The sequence below is a fragment of the Sciurus vulgaris genome, assembly GCF_902686455.1.
Source record: "Sciurus vulgaris genome assembly, chromosome: 4".
In the NCBI taxonomy this organism is placed as follows: Eukaryota; Metazoa; Chordata; class Mammalia; order Rodentia; family Sciuridae; genus Sciurus; species Sciurus vulgaris.
In genome coordinates, this window is record NC_136464.1 from 176,300,464 (window position 1) to 176,320,203 (window position 19,740).

Here is a 19,740-nt window from a genome sequence, read left to right on the forward strand (position 1 = left end):
GGAAGAAGGAAAGTGGAGCAGATCAGAGAAAGAAAGTGCAGGGTAGAGAAATGTGTGGAATGTGGTAGAGGAAGAGAAATAGCAGGGTGAAGACTGTTAGGTTCGAGGGAGTTTTCAGTTTTTCACACTTTCTTTTGTCTTTTCTTGTGCTTTTCTTCTTCCCTATGTAACTTTGTCTTCCCCATAAGTTTTTTAGGGAAATAATTTTGGGATTTGAATTCCTTTTAGAAGCTTCCTTATGTGAATGAGAAAATGCGCGACATTGAATGCCTGAGATCTCCCTTTCTTTTTCCCCTTACTGCCCTCTTAAGCAACTCATTCATACTGAAAGTTTCCAAAAGAGTCAACTATAATTCTGAAATATCCTTGGTGAAATGGTACCATGGAAGAAGCTTTGACTGTCGGTTTGAGTGAAAGATTTAATGTGGTTTAGGAACAGAACACTGACTCAGAGACCTCAGACTTGGCCAAAGAAACTCCGAGAGTCTCACAGTGGAATAGTCAATATGTTGTTTGTGCTGCTCAAGTCTTGGGCTGCCATCCCAGGGGTTGACCTTCTCTAATCACACACCTGATAGTATCTGCCATGCCTAAGTGACTTAAGATTTAAAGGGATGTCTACCAGGCCCAGATGTCCATGAACAAAACAGGTCAAGACAGGAAAGTGCTCAAGGTTCCCAGGAAGTTTCCTTCTGTTTGGATGCTGGTCCCCGGAAGCCTTCTGAACATGATGATAGACTCACAGGACCTGCCTGTCTTCCTCCATGTGAACTTTGACATATGATTTAGAACAAAAAAAACGTTGTTTTGTCAGTAATAAGGAAAGTTTCCTCCAGTAATAAACTTTTCCAAATCTGATCAGATAATCAGCAGCTCTTCATTCCCAGGGTTCTTGAAAAGGAGGTTGGAGCTCCACCCAGTGTGAGACTCATCTCACCTTGTGGTTGGGAGACCCCAAGTGGGACAGTATCATGGGAGGAGAATGCAGTTGCCAAATTTAGGATCTTGAACTATGACTGGGGACCAAACCCACGGCTCTGGCCGTGGCAGCCAGTGCTCTACTGCTGAACCATACCCGACTTCAAGTCGAGGTTTCTGGATGCAAATGCATTTCTTGTGGTTTTAACAACTGTGTTAACAATAGTTTGCATTGTGCTAATTTTAAAATAGATGATTCTTTTTAAAATCTGTAGTGTTCTTTAAAATTAACCTATAGAATCTCTAAGACTTAAGCTCTCCTATTTTTTTTTTTTTTGTGAGTGAACTATATTCTACTTTTTTTCCCTGAGTAATTTTCACCACTAACTTGAGTAAATTACTGAGGTTTCAATTTATTCTATTTTCCCTTTCTCATTTGATTATTTAGGAGATTTTTTTTTTTCCCACACTGTAAAAAAAAAAAAACAACAACTTGTGAGTAGTACTTAAGTGGTCTTCTGGCACTATTTTCTTTATGGGTTGTTATTCACGTCTTGAGTCATTCTTTTTATGAGAGAGAAAATAAGGTTTTAAAATGTAATTCTCAGGTAGTCATATAGTATCAAATATTTGCCTTTAACAACTTTGGTTTTATTCAACATTTTCTTGACTTGATCTCAGAAGCAAGTGTGGAGAACGGAGTAGCGTGTGCTTGCGAAGATGCTGGAAACCGGGAATTAGAGTCCAGCTCATTTGTTTATCTGTAGTTACAGGCTTGGCCCTGACTTAATTACAGGCCATGGCCCTGACTTAAGGAGTTCAAAGGGAGACCCACCAGTCCCAGTGCGTTTTAACAATGCCAAGTGCAGGGTGCACAGAGCCCGTGTAGGAGTGACCCAGAGCCTAGCGTAGGATATCGCAGCAGGTTCTCCAGTGGAAGAGTCAGCCAGGAGACGCCTGAAGTTGGAGTAGTGTAGAGTTAGCTCAAAAGCGAGGGTGATGGTGACGTACAGCTCTGTTGCTGGGGAAGACATTTTATCATATCATGATGCAGCAAAATAGATGGTGTTGAGAACGATGGTGAAATCTGGCAGGATTATACAGTGTGTTTAATGTCAAGCGTGAGGCAGAGCAGGGATCTCTGATGACTAGGTTGCCACGTTGGGTGGTAACACCTATCATTGTACCACTTTTTATTTCTTTTTTATTTTGTATTTGGGATTGAACCCAGGGGGATTTGTCACTGAGCCACATCCCAGCTCTTTTTATTAATTTTTAAAATTTTGAGGTGGTCTCACTAAGTTACTGAGGACCTTGCTAATTTGTTGAGACTGGCTTTGAACTTGAGGTTCTCCTGCCTCAGCCCTCCAGTTGCTGGGATCATAGATGTATGCCACTGCACCTGCAGCACACAGGCTTTTGGGGAAATTTATTTAAAGTCTTTGAGTTTTATTGTCCTTAAGAGGGAGCAGTAATACCCACAGAGCAGTGTATGGTAATGTATGTGCATGTAAATTATACGGTGTAGATTTGAAGCAGTAATTGTTTTTTGCCACCTAATTAGTCAGATTTTAAAAACCATACTCTTGCTTTAACAGAAAGAGGCAAATAATCAAAAAAGCTAATGTGAAAGAGATCATTAAAACACAAAAATTTAGCAGTAAGCTCCGCCCTAGCAGTTAGAAAATACACTATTAGACATCAGATTGTTTTTGCCTGCTACACCAAGAATAATTGATTTTTCCAATGATGCCTTGCCTAAAAGCTTTTTTTTTAAAAAAGAGATTCAATTATGTTTATTGTGCTATTTTTGTAATGATAGAAAAGTATACTGAGTTTCAGTATAGTTGATCCTGAGTACCTGTGTGTTAAGTATCTGCAGAGTTAACAAACCTGAGGTTGAAAATATTAGGAAAAAATTGTACTGATTGTATACATATCTTTTTGTTTTGCCATGCCCTGAACAATAGTAGTCTGACAACCATTTCTGTAGTGTTTAGAATGTGTTAGTTATTAAGTACTATAGAGATGACAAAGTGCTTGGGAGGATGTGTGTGGGTTATGTGCAAGTGCTGTGACATTTTTTTTATATGGGACTTGAGCATTTGTACATTTGGTATCTTCAGGGAGTCCTGGAACCAACCCCATGTGTACTGTGGGACAATTGCATATTAAAACAGAAGGGGTCTGCTGCTTGACTTTGATGAGCTGGAAAATCCAATCAGCTGGAAGCCATTCCAGGGCCCGGGATTATTAAGAAATTTCACTTAACTTTATATATGAATGCAGAATAGTTTGAGAATAACTTTTCTTGCATAGATTAGCTATTACGCCTATTTCCTGGTTTCTTGATATTAAATAAAACAGTGATTAATTATTTATTTATTTGGTACTGGGGATTTAACCCAGGGGTGCTTAACCACTAAGCCACATCCCCAACCCTTTTTATTTATTTTGAGACAGGGTCTCACTAAGTTGCTCAGGGCCTTGCTAAGTTGCTGAGGCTGACTTTGAACTTGAGATCTTCCTGCCTGAGCCTCGCAAGCTGCTGGGGTTATAGTCGGGGATCACTGTGCCCAGCTGATTTTTTTTTTAACCTTTAAAAAAAAAAAACACTTTTAGTTGTAGATGGACACAATGACTTTATTTTATTTATTTATTTTTATGTGGTAGGATCAAACCTAGTTTCTCACATGTACTAGGCAAGTGCTCTACCATTGAGCTACAACTCCAGACATTTTTTTAAATAGTTGCGGAACAGTTGTTCTAGAACCAACTGAGAAAAATAAACTCTGAGAAGCAAGATTCACAGAAACAAATGAAGTTTGGGTTTTGGATGGTCTGGACAATGAATAGAGTCAGTATTCAACGCTAATGTCACTGTAAAAATATATTGTGTATTTATCATCTGGTGAGAATGACTGAATTTGCTTGTCTTGGTTGTAGTTTTTCCTGCCCTTTCCCATGCCCACCAGCAGTAACGGGCTCATGAATCTTCTGATTGTGTGATTAAGAGATGGAGCGCCCGCTTTAGTAGTGTAGTGCCAGTATTAGTTCTGTGCCACGTGGGCTCAGAGGTGGATAATCACACAGGTAGAACAACTAACACTGGGCAGGGGGGAACACACTTGTGATCTGGGGTGCCGGCTGCCCATATTAATGATCATAGATTACTAACCTTAATCGAATGCCTGCTGTGGGCCAGGTCCTATTCTAGAGAGTTCCGGCCTTACCCAGCGTCACCTCCACAACCCCGTGACAGAGATGCTCTTACTACACTCATTTTCCAGGTGAGGAAACTGCATTCCAGAGAGGCATGCTAATCCCAGTTCCCACGCCTTGGACTCCCACGCCTGTGCTCTTCACTGGGAGGCGTGCGGCTCTGCAGGTGGGTGCTCTGGAGGGTTGCCAACTCCGCTTGCAGAGAAGACAACTGATTTTTGGCTGACCTTTTGCACACTTAGTGATCTGCTTAGTTGGTTTTCGCGTTGCACCCCAGATGCAGCGTGTTCACAGCCACACAGCAGTTTTTACTGTCGTCCTTGGACTGGGTGGTGGGACTCCGTGTGAGTTGCGCCATGGTCGAGGAGTCCAGAGCCGAGCACTGTTCCCTGGCTGCTTTCCTCCTCCTCCATCTCTTCAGCCATTACTTTGGAATTATGTAGCATGGTTCAAAATTAAAAGGGCTGGGAATGTGGCTCAGTGGTTAAGTGCCCTGGGTTCAACCCATGGTACCAAAAAGAAAAAGAAAAAAATTTTACAAATACGGCGACGGGTGTAGCTCAAAGACAGAGCACTTGTTTAGCATGCTTGTGGCCCTGAGTTCAATCCCCAGCATCCCCTACCCCAGATTACCAACAGGGCAGTACTCCATGGTTTGTTAGAAAAGCATGCTATTGTTTGAAAGCTAAATTTCAGCTTTTGAAGTTGCATGATACAGTGGAAAAAATGTGCTAGGCTAAGAATTCAGAGATAAGAGTAAACTTTGAGCTGGGCTTTGGCCAGGTATTCCACTGAGCGTTCTTTGTTTTAAACTGAAATAGTTCTGAAGCCAGTCTGACTCCATACCCTGCTCTGAATACTTCATTGCTGTCACTCAGGTGAATTTGAACTGACCACCACATCTCTTTGGATATCAATTTACTTGTTTATCAAACTGATGCTCTAGAAATGAATAATTCTTTTGACATTTTTGAGACTGTGCCTTATCCTAACAATGTTTTTTATTATTATTTTTTTTCTTTTTGAGGCAGGGTGTTGCTAAGTTCAAAGACTATTCTCAAATTCATGATCCTTCCACTTCAGCCTCTCAGTTAGCTGGAATTACAGACTATGTCACTGTGCCCAGTTCTAACACACTTCTTCTATTAGTGCATTACATTTATACATAATACGTGGGTTCATTCTGGCAAAACCATATATGCATGGGATTTAGTTTACTTCATTTCAGTCACTGGTGCCTCCCCTTTCCCTCTTCCTAGTCTCTGTCCTCTACACTACTGGTTTTCCTTCCACTTATTTATTTATGTATTTATTTATTTTTAATTGGTGCTTTATAGATATGCATAAAGGTGGAATTTGCGGTGGTATATTTGTACATGCACATAATGTAATTTTGCCAGATTCATTCATTTCCTTCCCTATATCTTTATTGTAAGGGATGCCATGGAAACCATGCCGGACATGGGAAATCACATAAGGGAGTTTATTAACAGAGTGTCTCCCTGCAGGGTAAGAGAGAAAATGAGAGGAAAAGAAAGAGAATGAGAAAGGGTGTGCGCTAGAGAGAGTGGAAAGCCAGGAGGATAGAGAAAGTGAGGAGGAGAGACAGAAGAATGAGAAAAGATGGTGGGGTAGCTACAGTAACCAGTTGAATTCTGCCGGGCTAACGGGACCAATATCGGAGAAGGATACTTGCAAGCTGACTGATGAACCAATAGCTAGCTAGAATGTTCACAGATTGGCAAGTGGTTGGGAGGCGGGGAAAATGGCTGCAACAGAAAGGGCGGGGGAGCAGCTTTATACATTACATTCCCCCATTTCTGTTTTTATAAGAAAATCTTTTGCTTTTCAGTTCTTTCTGAAGCCTTCTCTCTCCTTTCTGCCTAAGTGACCGGGGCTGGTTTTGCAGGTGAGATGTAAAAATCCATTCTCCTTCCAGACTTCCAAAGGCAGATGGTTTTCATGGACTTCATTTCCTCAATTTGTCTGATCCTCTATTTCTACACTAACTGCCTGTCCCCAATTCTGGCTTCATTCACCCCTCTAATTTTAGGAACTCCTTCACTGCTGTAGGGAAAGGGGGTGATGATCGATCTGGCTTCTTTGAACTGGAGAGGGGCAGCATGGGGCAAGCAGTTTGGAGTTCCCTTTTTAGAAATCGAGTCAATTGAGGGGTCCAACGTAGAAGTCTGGTTGGGGAAGAGCAGGTTGTAAAGGCATCTGGGGATGGGTGCTTCTATGAGAGAAGAACAAAAAGACATGAGTACTGAAATGAGATTGATACAAAATAAATGTTGCAGAATCTGGAACATGCCAATGCATATCATAAAGATGACAGAAGTCAATAATTCCTCACCAGGGGGTGGAAGAACTGAGAAGTCGTTCCCATGGCAAGGCCTAGCAAAGGCTGGAGAGGACAAGGCCTTTATTTGGGAACTTTAACATTGTCCAGGTTATCAGGAATGTAAACACAACATTTAGTAGAGATCTCTGTACTTCTGTTACTAGCAAACATAGATTAAGCCTACCTGTGTCTGTAGGCTTTAAACTGACTAAAACTTCTGACTCTGACAGTTTCTCTTGATAGTTATTAGACACATTTGCCTAAGAATCTCTTTTGTAGTTTTTATTTATTCTAGTGGGCTAACACAAGTGTACATCTTAACTTACTTTTAACTATTATTTCTTTTAAATGCCCAAGAATGGCTATATTTTGGTTTTAACTGTTTTACTAGGTGTTTAAGATCAAGCTTATCAAAGTGACCTGTTCCTGTCTGTTAAAGAGTCAGCTGAGTTCCCACAGGGGTCACTCATAGAGAGCTTAAGAGCAGCTTCTTAGCTTCATTAGTGCCACTGGTTAGGCAGGGTCTCCTCGATGAGGTGGCTTCCCTTGAAAGCACTAGGGATGTCTCCCTTTTTCCTTGACCCTCCTCTGTAGCAGGTGCACTGAGTGGCTTTTCCTCTAGTGGTCTCATCAATCTCCTTGATCAGGAGGTTGTGTGACCCAGAGTTGCAAACCTCCTTCGAGAAATCCTCTTGTTCCCCGGGTTCAGGCTGACTTTGAGGGCAAGACCCAAATATGGACTTTTCTTGACCTCTGTATTTAATCTCAATCTCTAAGTTTGATCTTAACCATCAAGCAAGTCAGTCTCACCAGTCATAAAGTAAGTGTACTGGGCTTTAGCTTCAATGTCTATAACTTTACAGTTATTTACCCCTTTTTATCTAATTGGGGTCTACATTATCTGTCCTATAGGTGATGGCTTTTCAAGTTAATCTATGGTGTACTTCTGCAAAATATCAGGCAACAGAGTTTACAAGGAAATAAAAAATGGAATCACCAACAGTAAAACATTCAGTTTGTGCAATAACTGTCTTGAATTTTGGCTGAGTTATTCATTATATCCCCTGGTTGAGATCACAGTAATCTTTATAACAAACATCAAACTTTTGAACACAACTTTAAATGAGTTAAAGTCTGGCTTACTTTGGGGCCATTCTAAAGTGCAGCAGGGTTGTGAGGCAGAGCCTTATCTCAGGTAAGGCGGGGCTTCCTCTTTTGCCATGACCAGCATGACCAAATTCTCAAGTTCAGTGAGGGACAAAGGAGTATTAGAAAATAAAGGTTTATAAACACAGATTTTGAAGATTAAGCTGAGATTAGATGGAGCTCTGTTCTCTGATGGAAATGCAGATCTAAAGAGTTATGTCAGCAATCTTTATATATGTATGTAAGCATTATTCTTTGTTTTCAGGAAAGTTACAGAGAAGGTGGGCAGGAACCAGAGAAGGGAGCTGATGAAACACTGGTTATCTAGCAAAAGAATCCTGTCCTGCCCAAGAGCTGTGTGCCTGAGATCAATGCACTGCCACAGCAGTTAGGCATCTTGTGCCCCTGCACAGGAGCACTCCCAGGCACCAGGCATGCCACAGCCATGAGGTCATCAGAAACCCCAATCTCAGTCACTGTTGTCCCATTTTTGCTACTACGCATTACACTCTTTCTTAAATGTCATTTTAAGAAGTTTACATATATTGACTCCTGAGTCTATATGAACATTAGTCAACACAATTTAGCATTACATCTAAAACATGAATTAAAGAAAGGCTGAGAGAGCTTTTAAGTTTCCTTTTGTGTGGCAAAGTGGCAGAATGCTTTTATGTTTAACCTTTAAATAAGTCAGGCTTTCAATAACTTTTAGAAATACATTTAACAAATTTTACATATATCCTATTGATGACAGGTCCTATAATAGAACATTAAATGATAGGTTTACCATTACAGACAAGTTTAATTTGGAGAATAGCAGCTTGATAAATTTTCTGCTTTAAAGGCTTGTATACCTGGAAAATATGAACACATTTAATATATAAAGAATAATGTTTTTAAGTATGTTACTACATGGAATAACTTTGTAAGTTAATTAGATGTCTCTAACAATCAGTTTGAGTAATCCCATAAATGTCGACTCTAATTCACTCATCTTATTGTAAAAAAAAAACCAAGGTATCATACAAGTGTAAAAAAAAAACAAGATGTCAGACAAGGGTAAACAGTATTTGCCGTCTCTTTCCTGTTGAAGAAAAGTCCTAGAAAAATTGATGTTAGACATTTTTAAACATCAACATTTTATTAGTGTGACCACCTAGAGACTTGTGAGTTACTTCTATTAGTTTACCCAATTTGAATTGAACCTGTTTAAATCACATGAATTAAAAATATTTGGATCCATTTTTTAAATTTTTATTTTTATGCGCACTTATATTTAACACAAAAGTAAAGGCTTTGTAATATTTACCTCCATTGCAGTGTAACAGATGTTCAAAAATAACTCTAGAGTTGGATAAAAAGAACTGATCAAAAATCATTAACCTAGGTATATAGGATCAAAATTGTGAGCTCAAAAATATAGCATTTAAGAAAAACAAAAGTCCTAGAAGAAAAATGATAATGGTCATTAATTAAAGCATGAGAAAATGAGAAGGAGAGAAAAGGTGAAAGGGAGAAAAGTATTCTGAGTTGTAGCCCAGGAGAATTTAAAATGGACACTTTTTTCCTTGGGTTTGAGACTGGTTTCCCACTGAGCATTCTGCTTTCCTCCATTTACATTTCATTGTAAACCTTGACTGAGATCTGGATCTGAAAGGGGCTAAAATGTTCTAGCAGAAACTTGATGCCTAGGGCATTTTAACCCTTTTTCCTGGTTAGTAATTGATTTAGGTTTGGACGCAGAAAATTGTCAAACAATTATCTCCCACTACTTGTGAGGAATGGGGCTGCTTATATTACATGGGGAAGCAGGGGAAGAGGGAGGAGCAGGGTCCGGAGGCTCCTGAGCCTGCAGGAAGAGCCAAGAAGCAAGAAAGAAGAGACTTGAAGATAAGGAATCCCTTTCCATCTACCCGCTCGCTCACGGAAGCTGTGTGCCATTACACAAACGGATTTTGATGGCCTTAAGTCGGGGGTTGGGCGAAGGGTTCCCAGGGTTGAATCTGCCAGATTGGAGGACCCAGATCACATGGTGGGGACTGATACAGCCGAGTCTGTGGCCAGGGCGTACGCGGCCATTTTGGATTGATTATCTAAAGGGTACTGTGGTCAAATAGGAGCCGGCAGTCAGGCAAAGGGTTCCCAGGGTGGAATCTGCCAGATTGGAGGACCCAGATTCCATGGTGGGGACTGATACAGCCGAGTCTGTGCCCTGGCGTCCCGAGGCCACAGAGTAGTCGACTGGAGATGAGAAGGCGGCACACAGATGATGTCGTCACACAAACATCAGTGTGTGCCAGGCAAAAGCCGAGAAGAGTTGAGGACCTGATATCAGTTTTCAGGTGCAAATGCGAGCGCGAGATGAGCCTCAACCCTGAGAGAATCTCCAGCATAAAATCAGGAATCCACCCAGCAGATAAGACCAGCCGTAACTATAACAGTTGTGGCTGGGGGTACCCCCACCCCTCAGCCGCCTCGAGGGTCCCGGATAAATCGGCCTAGGGGAACCGACCTAGAGGACTCACCAACCTGAAGTCTGGTGATGAATGCAGAGCAGAGCGTCCGGGCAGAATGGAAGGTGGGGCCGGGTCCAGGGGCACTGGGGCATCGGATGGGGTTCTACTCCCTTAACAGACAGTGGAAGATCCCATCCGAGTCACGGCACCAATGTAAGGGATCCCATGGAACCACGCGGGACACGGGAAATCACATAAGGGAGTTTATTAAGCAAACAGAGTGTCTCCCTGCAGGGTAAGAGAGAAAATGAGAGGAAAGGAAAGAGAATGAGAAAGGGCGCACACTAGAGAGAGTGTGGAAGCCAGGAGGATAGAGAAAGTGAGGAGGAGAGACAGAGAATGAGAACAGATGGCAGGGTAGCTACAGTAAACAGGTGAATTGCGCCGGGCTAACAGGGGACCATTATCGGAGAAGGATACTTGCAAGCTGACTGATGAACCAATAGCTAGCTAGGATGTTCACAGGTTGACAAGTGGTTGGGAGGCGGGGAAAATGGCTGCAACAGAAAGGGCGGGGGAGCAGCTTTATACATTACATTTATGATATCTGGCCCCCCACCCACCCTTTTTCCCCCTTAACATTTCTCTAGTTTCCACATAAGAGAGAAAACATTTGACCCTTGACTTTCTGAGTCTGGCTTATTTCACTTAGTATGGTGTTCTCCAGTTCCATCCATTTACCAGCAAATGCCATACTCTGATTCTTCTTTGTTGCTAAGTAAAACTCCATCGTGTATATATATCACATTGTCTTTATCCATTCATCTATTGATGGGCACCTGGGCTGGTTCCATAACTTGGTTATTGTGAATTGTGCTGCTGTAAACATTGATGTCTCTGTATTGCGATAGGATGCTGATTTTAGCTCTTTTGGATAAAAACTGAGGAGTGGGATAGCTGGGTCATGTGGGGTTTCCATTCCTAGTTTTTTTGAGGACTTGCCATAATGCTTTCCAGAGTGGTTGCACTAATTTGCAGTCCCACCAACAATGTATGAGTGTAACTTTTCCCTACCTACATCCTTGTCAGCATTTATTATTTGTGTTCTTGATCCCTGCCATTCTGACTGGAGTGAGATGAAATCTCACTGTAGTTTTCTTTTTTTTTTTTTTTTGCGGTGCTGGGGATTTGAACCCAGGGCTGCACTCAACCAGCTGAGCTATATCCCCAGCCCTCACTGTAGTTTTGATTTTGCATTTCCTTGATTGCTAGAGATGTTCAACATTTTTTCACATATTTGTTGGCCATTTGTTTCTTCTTTTGAGAAATGTCTGTTTAGTTCTTTTGCCCATTTATTGATTGGGTTATTGTCATTTATTTATTTATTTGTCTTAAGCTTTTTGAGTTCTTTATATAGTCTGGATGTATTAATCCCCTGTCAGAGGAGCAGCTGGCAAAGATCTTCGTCTTCCATTCTGTAAGCTCTCTCTTTGCACTCTTGTTTCCTTTGCTACGCAGAGCTTTTAAATTTGATGCTGTCCCATTTGTTGATTCTTGGTTTTATTTCTTGAGCTTTAGTGGGCTTGTTAAGGAAGTCGGTGCCTGTGCCAATATGTTGGAGCATTGACCCTACATTTTCTTCTAGCACCAACAGACTTATTTTTATGGAAGCCGATGAGAGTTGTTTCTTCATTGAACAGATCATGTTTTGATCATGTGTACCAATTTGCTAAGCTCTGGGGTTCAGCACAGAGTGAGAGAGAAGGAGTAGAGTTGTGTGCCATGGGGCTGTTATAATTGAAGGGCTAGGTGCCTGGCTTGGCCTGGAAAGGCTCCAGAGAAAGCAGCATTTAGGTGAAAACACGAGCATACCACAGACAATTCGAGAAAGGTGCTAGTGTTTCTTTTACCCAGACTTCTGCTTCTCCCACTCTCCGCAGACCCACCCTTCTCGCACAGTGGCCTTCCTGTGCTCCCGTGTCCCTCTGCCATTTGTTTATTCAGTAGCTGTTTATTGAATAGTTGTTTTGTGCGTTTGAGGTGTAAACCGACTTGACAGGGCTTGCTGCACTTAGGGAGTTTCCATTTTAATGGAGAAGGGAGAGGGAGAGTCCATGATAAATAAGTGAAGCTCATGCCACAGAGTGAGGCCTTGCATTTCCTTGTTCTTGGACAAAGTTCTGTCTTTCAGTGTGGCTCATTGAGGCTCCGGCCACTGTTTCCCACCATGCTTTTATTTGTCAGGTCTTTTCAAAAAGTCACTGTGCCTGAGAAGGTTTCTAGGAATCTCTTTTTGAGTTAGAGAAGCTGTGTTGTCACTTGTCCTGTTTATCACTTGTGTATAACCTGAGCGACTAGTGACACTTCTTAGCTGCTATGTAATCATGTTTAAGATCTGTCTTTTCCATTAGCTTGTAAGTTACTTGATGGCTGCATGGTGCCTTTCTTGTTCCCTCCTGTGTCTGTACATGGCCCTTCCCACAAAGACCAGGAAGGGGCTGGACTCCAGCTCACTGCTGCAGAAATATTCCGAGATTGGGAGGAAAATGGGTTTTATTCAAAGCCTCCTTTGAAGGAAGGTAGAAGAAACAATAAGTGAAATCCCTGAAGGTGAGCTGAATTTTTAAAGGAGAGGAGGCCTGGGGAAGAGACGGGGCAGCAGAGTGAGACAAAAGGCAGGAAATGTACATATGCAAATGTGGTTATCCTGTGTGAGCCAGGCCCACCAGGGGCAGTCGCTGTCCCAGCTTCCTTGGTGCCTGTCCTGGAGTGTGGGGGGTTGTGGCCCTTCTGCCTCCTCTCTCAGCAGGAGGAATCTGCACCCGGTACAGTGTGGGAGGGGGGAGGCAGTTCAGTCCCCCCTTGCTTTCACCCCCTTGTGCTCCCCACATGAGGTCCGCTAGGTGTGACTTGCTCATATTAGCATGTGAGAGGTACACTCGGTGGAGAGCCAGGCCCCGGATTCTGTGCCACATTCCATAAGGCCTGGCCAGAACAGGGCCTTTCCCTGACTTGCTTTGTGCATTTCAGCTTCAGCCTTGTGGACTTTCCCTTTCTAGAGCATGTTAATTTCCTTCCTCGTGAGGGTTTTTACCTGTTGTTTCTGACTGGAATCCTCTCTCCCCTCTTCTGAAGACAGTGAACCATTTTGTTCTCAGCTTCCAAATTTTACTTCAGAAGGGCTCTTTCTGAGCAATCTCTCAAAAACAGGTTCTCCCTCTATTCTCTAGAACTCGGAGCTGTGTAATGTTTATTTTGACTCTCAATTACTTTATTTATTTGATTTTCTGTTTCCCTTATTAGACTCCATGAGGGCAGAAGCTATTTCATGTACTGTTACTGGGCAAACATTTATTGAATTAGTATATAAATGGATGAGTAAGAACATATGGACCACCCTCATTCTTTTTAAAGGCTACATAATATTCTATTTTTTATAAATATACCATTTGTGGTTCTAGTCTTGAAAAGGCCTATCGAATTGATTTTCAGATTTTTTTCCTTTCAAAGTAGTAACAGCACACTGAAAACAGCACATTTCTTCATAGGTTTCTGTATGAATGCATATAGGATATCTTACAACTTCCCAAGAGTAAAATTGCTGGGTCCTCACACTGGTAGATACCAACAGGTCATTTTTAAAAAAAGGTCGCTTTTCCTGTGGCCTGACTGTGAGAAGTGCTCTTCTACCTGAAGTCACCTTCAAGTCACTGCTGGCCGTTATCAGTTTCAGGGTGCTAGATGAAAAGTGGGATCTCCTTGCTTCAATTATTAGCCTTTCTGTGATTATGACCGAGGTTGCACATATTTCATACTCTATCCTTTCGGGGTTTTTTTCTTTCATTTTTCTGTTTGACTGTGCTGGGGATGAACCCAGCTTCTTTGCCACTGAGCCACCTCCTCAGCCCCTTTTACTTTCTTTTTTGAGTCAGGGACTCACTAAGTTGCCCAGGTGGGCCTCAAGCTTTCGATCCTCCTGCCTCAACCTCCCAAGGAATGGATTTCTTTTTATCTGAACCTATTATTTAATCACTTGCACATTTTTCTGGGTGGCTGTAGGTCTTTTCATAGCTGTTTCAAAGTTTTATTAATTTTTTTTGATAGGTTTTACAATGTCATGTGTCAGTGCTATTGACTTTGAAGCCAATTGAGGCTTTTTATCTTTTTAAAAGTAGTTTTTATATATCCCAGTAATAAAACTAAATGCCCAAAGACTTTGTGGGAACTGAGTGTATTTTTGAAACTGATAAAAAGTTTCCTAATGTCTAGTACATGATAGATCCTCAATAAAAAAAAAAAAATTGTTGGGGGGAATGAATGGGTGACAAATGTAAATTTAATTTTTAAGGCAGTTTGATTTTACTTGAAAATTCATTTAGTAAGGTTTTAATTTTCATAGTAAGAAAACAAGCATACCAATTAGTTAAAAGATAAGATTGTTTTGCAGTAGCTTACAGAAGTGGATTGGTAGCAGTTAAAGGAGTTCTAGAAGTTTTGCTGTGTATATATATTATTCTCTTTCTACACACACATCTACAGCATACATATATATATATATTCACACACTATATATAAATGTGATAAAATATTGCTAATGAATTCTCTTTTAAAATTTTTCATTAGTTCTCTATAGGTAACTCTTGGGATAGCAGTTTAATTTCTCTCAGATTATCTTTGGTAAAATACTCTTACACGTTTGAAAGAAATGTTAAAAGTTTCCTTCTGGTCTTATTATAATCCAGTCTTCATCAGCCATCACTCTTCCTGTATTTTGTTCAAGAGGCACTAATTGTTCGCATTTGGCAGGTTTAACACTTCCTGACAGAGAGGCCATTAAAGGCAAGTATTCTCCAATAACTGTCACTGACTGGAACAAAGAACCTTCCAACTCAATGTGTGGAAACCACTAACGTTCTTAAATGACCCTTTTCATGGATTTTTATCCTTTTAAGCTAAAATTTGGAGAATGTGGAGTCAGTGAATACAGCAAGGTGTAATAAAGCAGTAAACCTTGATTTTGGGGGGCATAGGGTGGGAGGTTATAGATTTATCTCTGACTTGAAAACAATTGTTATTTGGAAAATCTCATTAGCAGATGTGACTGCTTGGAGTAAAAAAAAAAAAAAAAAAAAAGACTTAAAACTGATGTCGCTTTCAGGACTGCTTTGAACTTAACAAGCACCTATTTGTGGAGCAGACTGGCTAATGAAAGGAAATTAAATTTTTCTGACAACTTCCCCTGCCAACCTCCTTATTCAGGGGATGTTATTAGGTACTGAAGACTTTTAAGGAAGATTTTTTTTTTTTATTAGACATAAACGAACCAGTTATAAACATCCCCCACTGCCTCTTCGGGGAAGGATTCTGACATGGTCGCTGTACATTTTAAATGTATTAGCTTTGAAAATACCAGACTTCACTTCTTTCAGCATTTTGAAGTTGTCGTTTTCTAAAAGTTCAGTCATACCTACCAGCCAGTGGTTTCAAAACACTGTTGAACATTTTAACTTGTGTCACTGAAGTACAGAAAATAATAAAACCAAGGAGGGGGCTTAGAGTTCAGGATTCTAGTGGTCTTTCTGTGGGAACCTGTCAGGAGGGTCCTGTCGAGTGTGTTGGGTGGGGGTTAATGGTAAACGGGTGACATAAATTCAGGGAACTTGTTGCCTTTCAGCTAGTGAGAGGTACAAGTGGCCTTGTTTGATTTTTAGCAGTAACTAATCCTTATATCAATAAACTCTTTCCCTGCGGTGTTTAGGAAGGCTTTTTTTTTTTTTTTTTTTTTTTTGGCTTTTCATAGTTTTTTTTTTTTTTTTTTTTTTAACCATACTAGTTAGATCATTGAATTTAAAATTTTGCTTTGTGTAGCAGACTGCAACTGTAAAGATAAAATATATACCTGAAAAAAAAAAAATAGATGAAGTAAAACAAAGGGTCAAGGAGATTACCAAAGGGATTTCTTTGAACAATTGGTAAGTCCTATAGATCCTGGAAATTTACCTTCTGATTTCTGGAAAATCAATCAAGCTCCTCCCAAACAATAGAGAATCAACTCCCCCTGCTGACAGAATCTAGGAAAACAAGACACCTAAGTATCAGAGACAGAAACAAGACGGCTGCAGACAAGCTTTAATGATCTGATTTATGATTCGGTATTGATTGTAAACATCTAAATTCTGCCATTAAATTCCAGCAACTGCACCAAATCATTGGCAATTCTGGTAGTGCTTCCTGCCAGCTCATTTCAAACTGCTTTGAGTTTCTTAATATAATAATGATGAGGTAGAATTTACATTCCACTTATGGTATTAATTTTACATTTCTCTGAATGAAAAGGGTTAGAAGGTTGTAAAATTGAGCATTAAATGAATCAGAGGAGACAGTAGTGCAATATACGACTGCCCTAAGGACATTGCGCAGTGCCTCATGGGATTAATGTTGAGTCTCATTTCCTGCTTTTACAGGATGCAGATGAAGCTGTCAGAATTGCAAGGGAAATTGGTAAGTTCTTAAATTAACTTTGGTAGGGTTTCTATGTCTTTCAGCAGATACGGTTGAGCAAACATGTAATAAGTAATTCCCATAGAGCAAATAATATTTTAATAGTTTTAGGTTTCTGATTACTTGTCCCTCTGGAAGAATTTATCAGTTGAATTACCATATTCTGTTATTAAGCTGGACTTTAAAGAGTAATTTGACCTTAGCTATAGCTCTTTTGTAAGAGGAAATCACTCGCTAATTAAAAGAATGAATTGTTTTAAGAATCCTTAAGATTGGATGTAATGTAAATTTGTATGTAAGCAGCTGCATGCAGTTTCTAAAGTTAAGAACATATATGATTAACGTGAAATAACATGTTTGACAAGATTCTTAAAATTGTTGCCTTTCCCTAAATGTTAAATGTTGACTTAATAATCTTGCTCGAAAAGATAAAATAGAATGTCGGAAATTAGGACTGAATATTCTAAGTTAGAGTAAGAGGTAAACTGGAGGACACATCAGTGGCTATCGTACCTTTTTTAAAAAATTGTTTTTAGTTGTTGATGGATCTTCGTTTTATTTATTTATATGTGGTGCTGAGAATTGAACCAAGTGCCTCACACATGCTAGGCAAGCGCTCTACCACTGAGCCACCACCCCAGCCCCAGGGGCTATGGTACTTTTTAATTTCAAAAATATTCCTGGCACTCATGGGGATGATTGTATTTTCAGTTTCTGCTAATTGAGAAAATGTATAAGGATTAACAAAGCAATTAAAATGGTACCATTTTATTAATCAAATCAGTAGTCATACTTCTGACAGGGACTTGCAGACAGGTGAGAGAAGGCAGAGCTTGGGCTTCGAGGCAGCGCGGCGTTCCTACAGCTGCTGCACCCCGTAGCCATGCTGTAGTCCTGTTTCCCCACTAAGGTGATCATTTAGAAATACTGTCTGCAGTCGGAAAGCATTTGATTTGGCAAAGTTTGTATAGTTGTGATATGTAGAAATGTTGGTCTGAAAGTGATCACGGCATCAATAAGTGCCTGCAGTCTGGCAGGCTTGGGCTTCAGTGATTTGAAAGGTTGTTTTCTTTGCTGTGTCCCTGTTTCTGCTTGGATCTGGGAACATTATTTTTGTTTTGCTCATTGTTAATTCTGTTAATTATGAATTCATTTATTTCGCAAAAATGCCCTGGAATCGAGACCAGGCCAAAGTGAAATCTTATTTAATCTGTCTATAACATCTCTTCATTCATCATTTCTTCAGAATTGTCAACATTTTCAAAAAGTATTTCAGTACTTCACAGTGAGATCTGCTAAATTGCTGGATGAATCAAAAGTTGCTCTCTGTGATTTGAAATCATTGGTAATTCTCATTTCCTAATACGCACAGAATGTACCCACTGGCTTTTGAAGAGACTTTCCTAATATAGTTTAGTTTTATTCTATCATGTACTTTTTTAAAATATTTTTTTTAGTTGTAGTTGGGCACAATATCTTTATTTTATTTATTCATTACTACTATTTTTAACGTGGGGCTGAGTGAACCCAGTGCCTCACACGTGCTACGCAAGCACTCTGCTACTGAGCCACAACCCCAGCCCCTCTATCACATACTTTTAAACTTAAGAAAAATCCTCTTTCTAGTTCTAGTTTGTGCATTATTATTATCTACCTAATGGAACATAATAATATTAATGGTATCTACATAAAAATGATATTTGGAGGAATTTAGGGAAATAATAAGGGATTAGAAGGAAAATCTGGAATTACATTGTTTTGCCACACTTAGAATTCTGAATCATCAACCCATGAGCACTTCATCTGTGCAGATGGCCTTGCTTGTGTTTTATGTTTTTCTTCCACCTTCTTTATAACCTGTACCTCTGATTGGTTCTTAATAGTTTTTCTTCCTTCAACATTTGAATGCTGTGCTTTACCTTCTTTTCAGTCTCTTTCCTTCTGAGGTCCCCTAAATTCAGTCTAAGTCTCTTTTCTTTATACTTGGGCACATCCTTTGTGATTTCTTCTGCTTTCCTATCTTTCTTCTGATTCTCCCTCTATTATGCCTTCTCATTTGTGAAATAAATGATCACAATCTTGGCTGTTAACTGTGCTAGTGTTTTGCTTACACTGAAAGAAAGGGAAACCATAAAATTTAAGGTGAAATAAAACATGAGAATCAGGGTCATCGGTTTCTATAAGCTTTTGGAATTCCCTTGAGAACACCTGAGTCACCACAGAAGCCCCCCATAAAACCTTTCCTTCAAGTGCTAGCTGCTAGCATAAGTCAAATTACATATTAAAGCCTCTTGGTTCTCTGTGTTATTGAGTGATTTATCAGTTTTTTCCTATTGCTTTTATTGAGATATATCACACTTTAACTGTTATTTCAATGGGCCATTTTGAGTTTATCTGAGAGGTGAACTAAACATTGATTCCATGGGAAAGTACATTCCTTGTTCTAAACAACTGAATAAAATCTTCCAACCTGTCCATTTGTAAGTTTCTGATTGCCCGTCCATCTAGCATATGTATTCATAGATTTCTTTTACTTCTTTCTGTGTTACATAATGAAAAAAAAATCTACCTGTTTTATATGGCTCCTCCTCTCTTGAGTCTATGCTTCTCTTCTGGAAACAGGAATCTGTGCTGCTGAAGTTGGAAACTAACTGTATTGACATTGGTGCCTTTTTATAGTACATTTTCCCATGTGCCAGGCACTTTGGAAATGTTATTTTTAATGCTAATTCTTAGGTTTAATTATTTTCATTTTCATTTATAGGAAACTAGGGATTAGAAGTAGTAATTAATTTGCTCAAGGTCACCAAGCTACTGGTTTAAATTTAGATTTCTGTGATTCTAAAGACCATGGATTTTTCATTATACTTTGGCTAAACTAATGAGATTTCAGGATGAGAGGTAAAATTCGAGTCACTGCTTAGTGTAAAACATTGTAAGGTACTTACGCATGTGGAATTGAAGCAGACAGTGGCTGGTTGCAGATGAGATGAGAGACCTTAAGAATTGAGATGTCCTCTCTGCGTGTTTGTCTTGTGGGCTGCCTTGTGTCCTGCATGCAGCTCCTGAGGTCTTCCTGTGACCTCTGAGTTCAGAGATGCAGGGCTATTGATCTTCAGTTTACCTTTAATCCCAATGGTAGATATCAGTAAT

General features: G+C 40.0%; 1 protein-coding gene across 5 annotated transcripts in view; it reads left to right on the forward strand.

The window, feature by feature from the left end:
• The window catches only part of PCCA (propionyl-CoA carboxylase subunit alpha), a 369,734-nt gene that overhangs the window by 117,096 nt on the left and 232,898 nt on the right, over positions 1-19,740 (forward strand). For all 5 annotated transcript variants that reach the window (XM_079138616.1, XM_079138618.1, XM_079138619.1 and 2 more), the window contains one exon: positions 16,551-16,587. In XM_079138616.1, the coding sequence (XP_078994742.1) occupies positions 16,551-16,587 (37 nt within the window). The remainder of the gene's footprint in view (positions 1-16,550; positions 16,588-19,740) is intronic.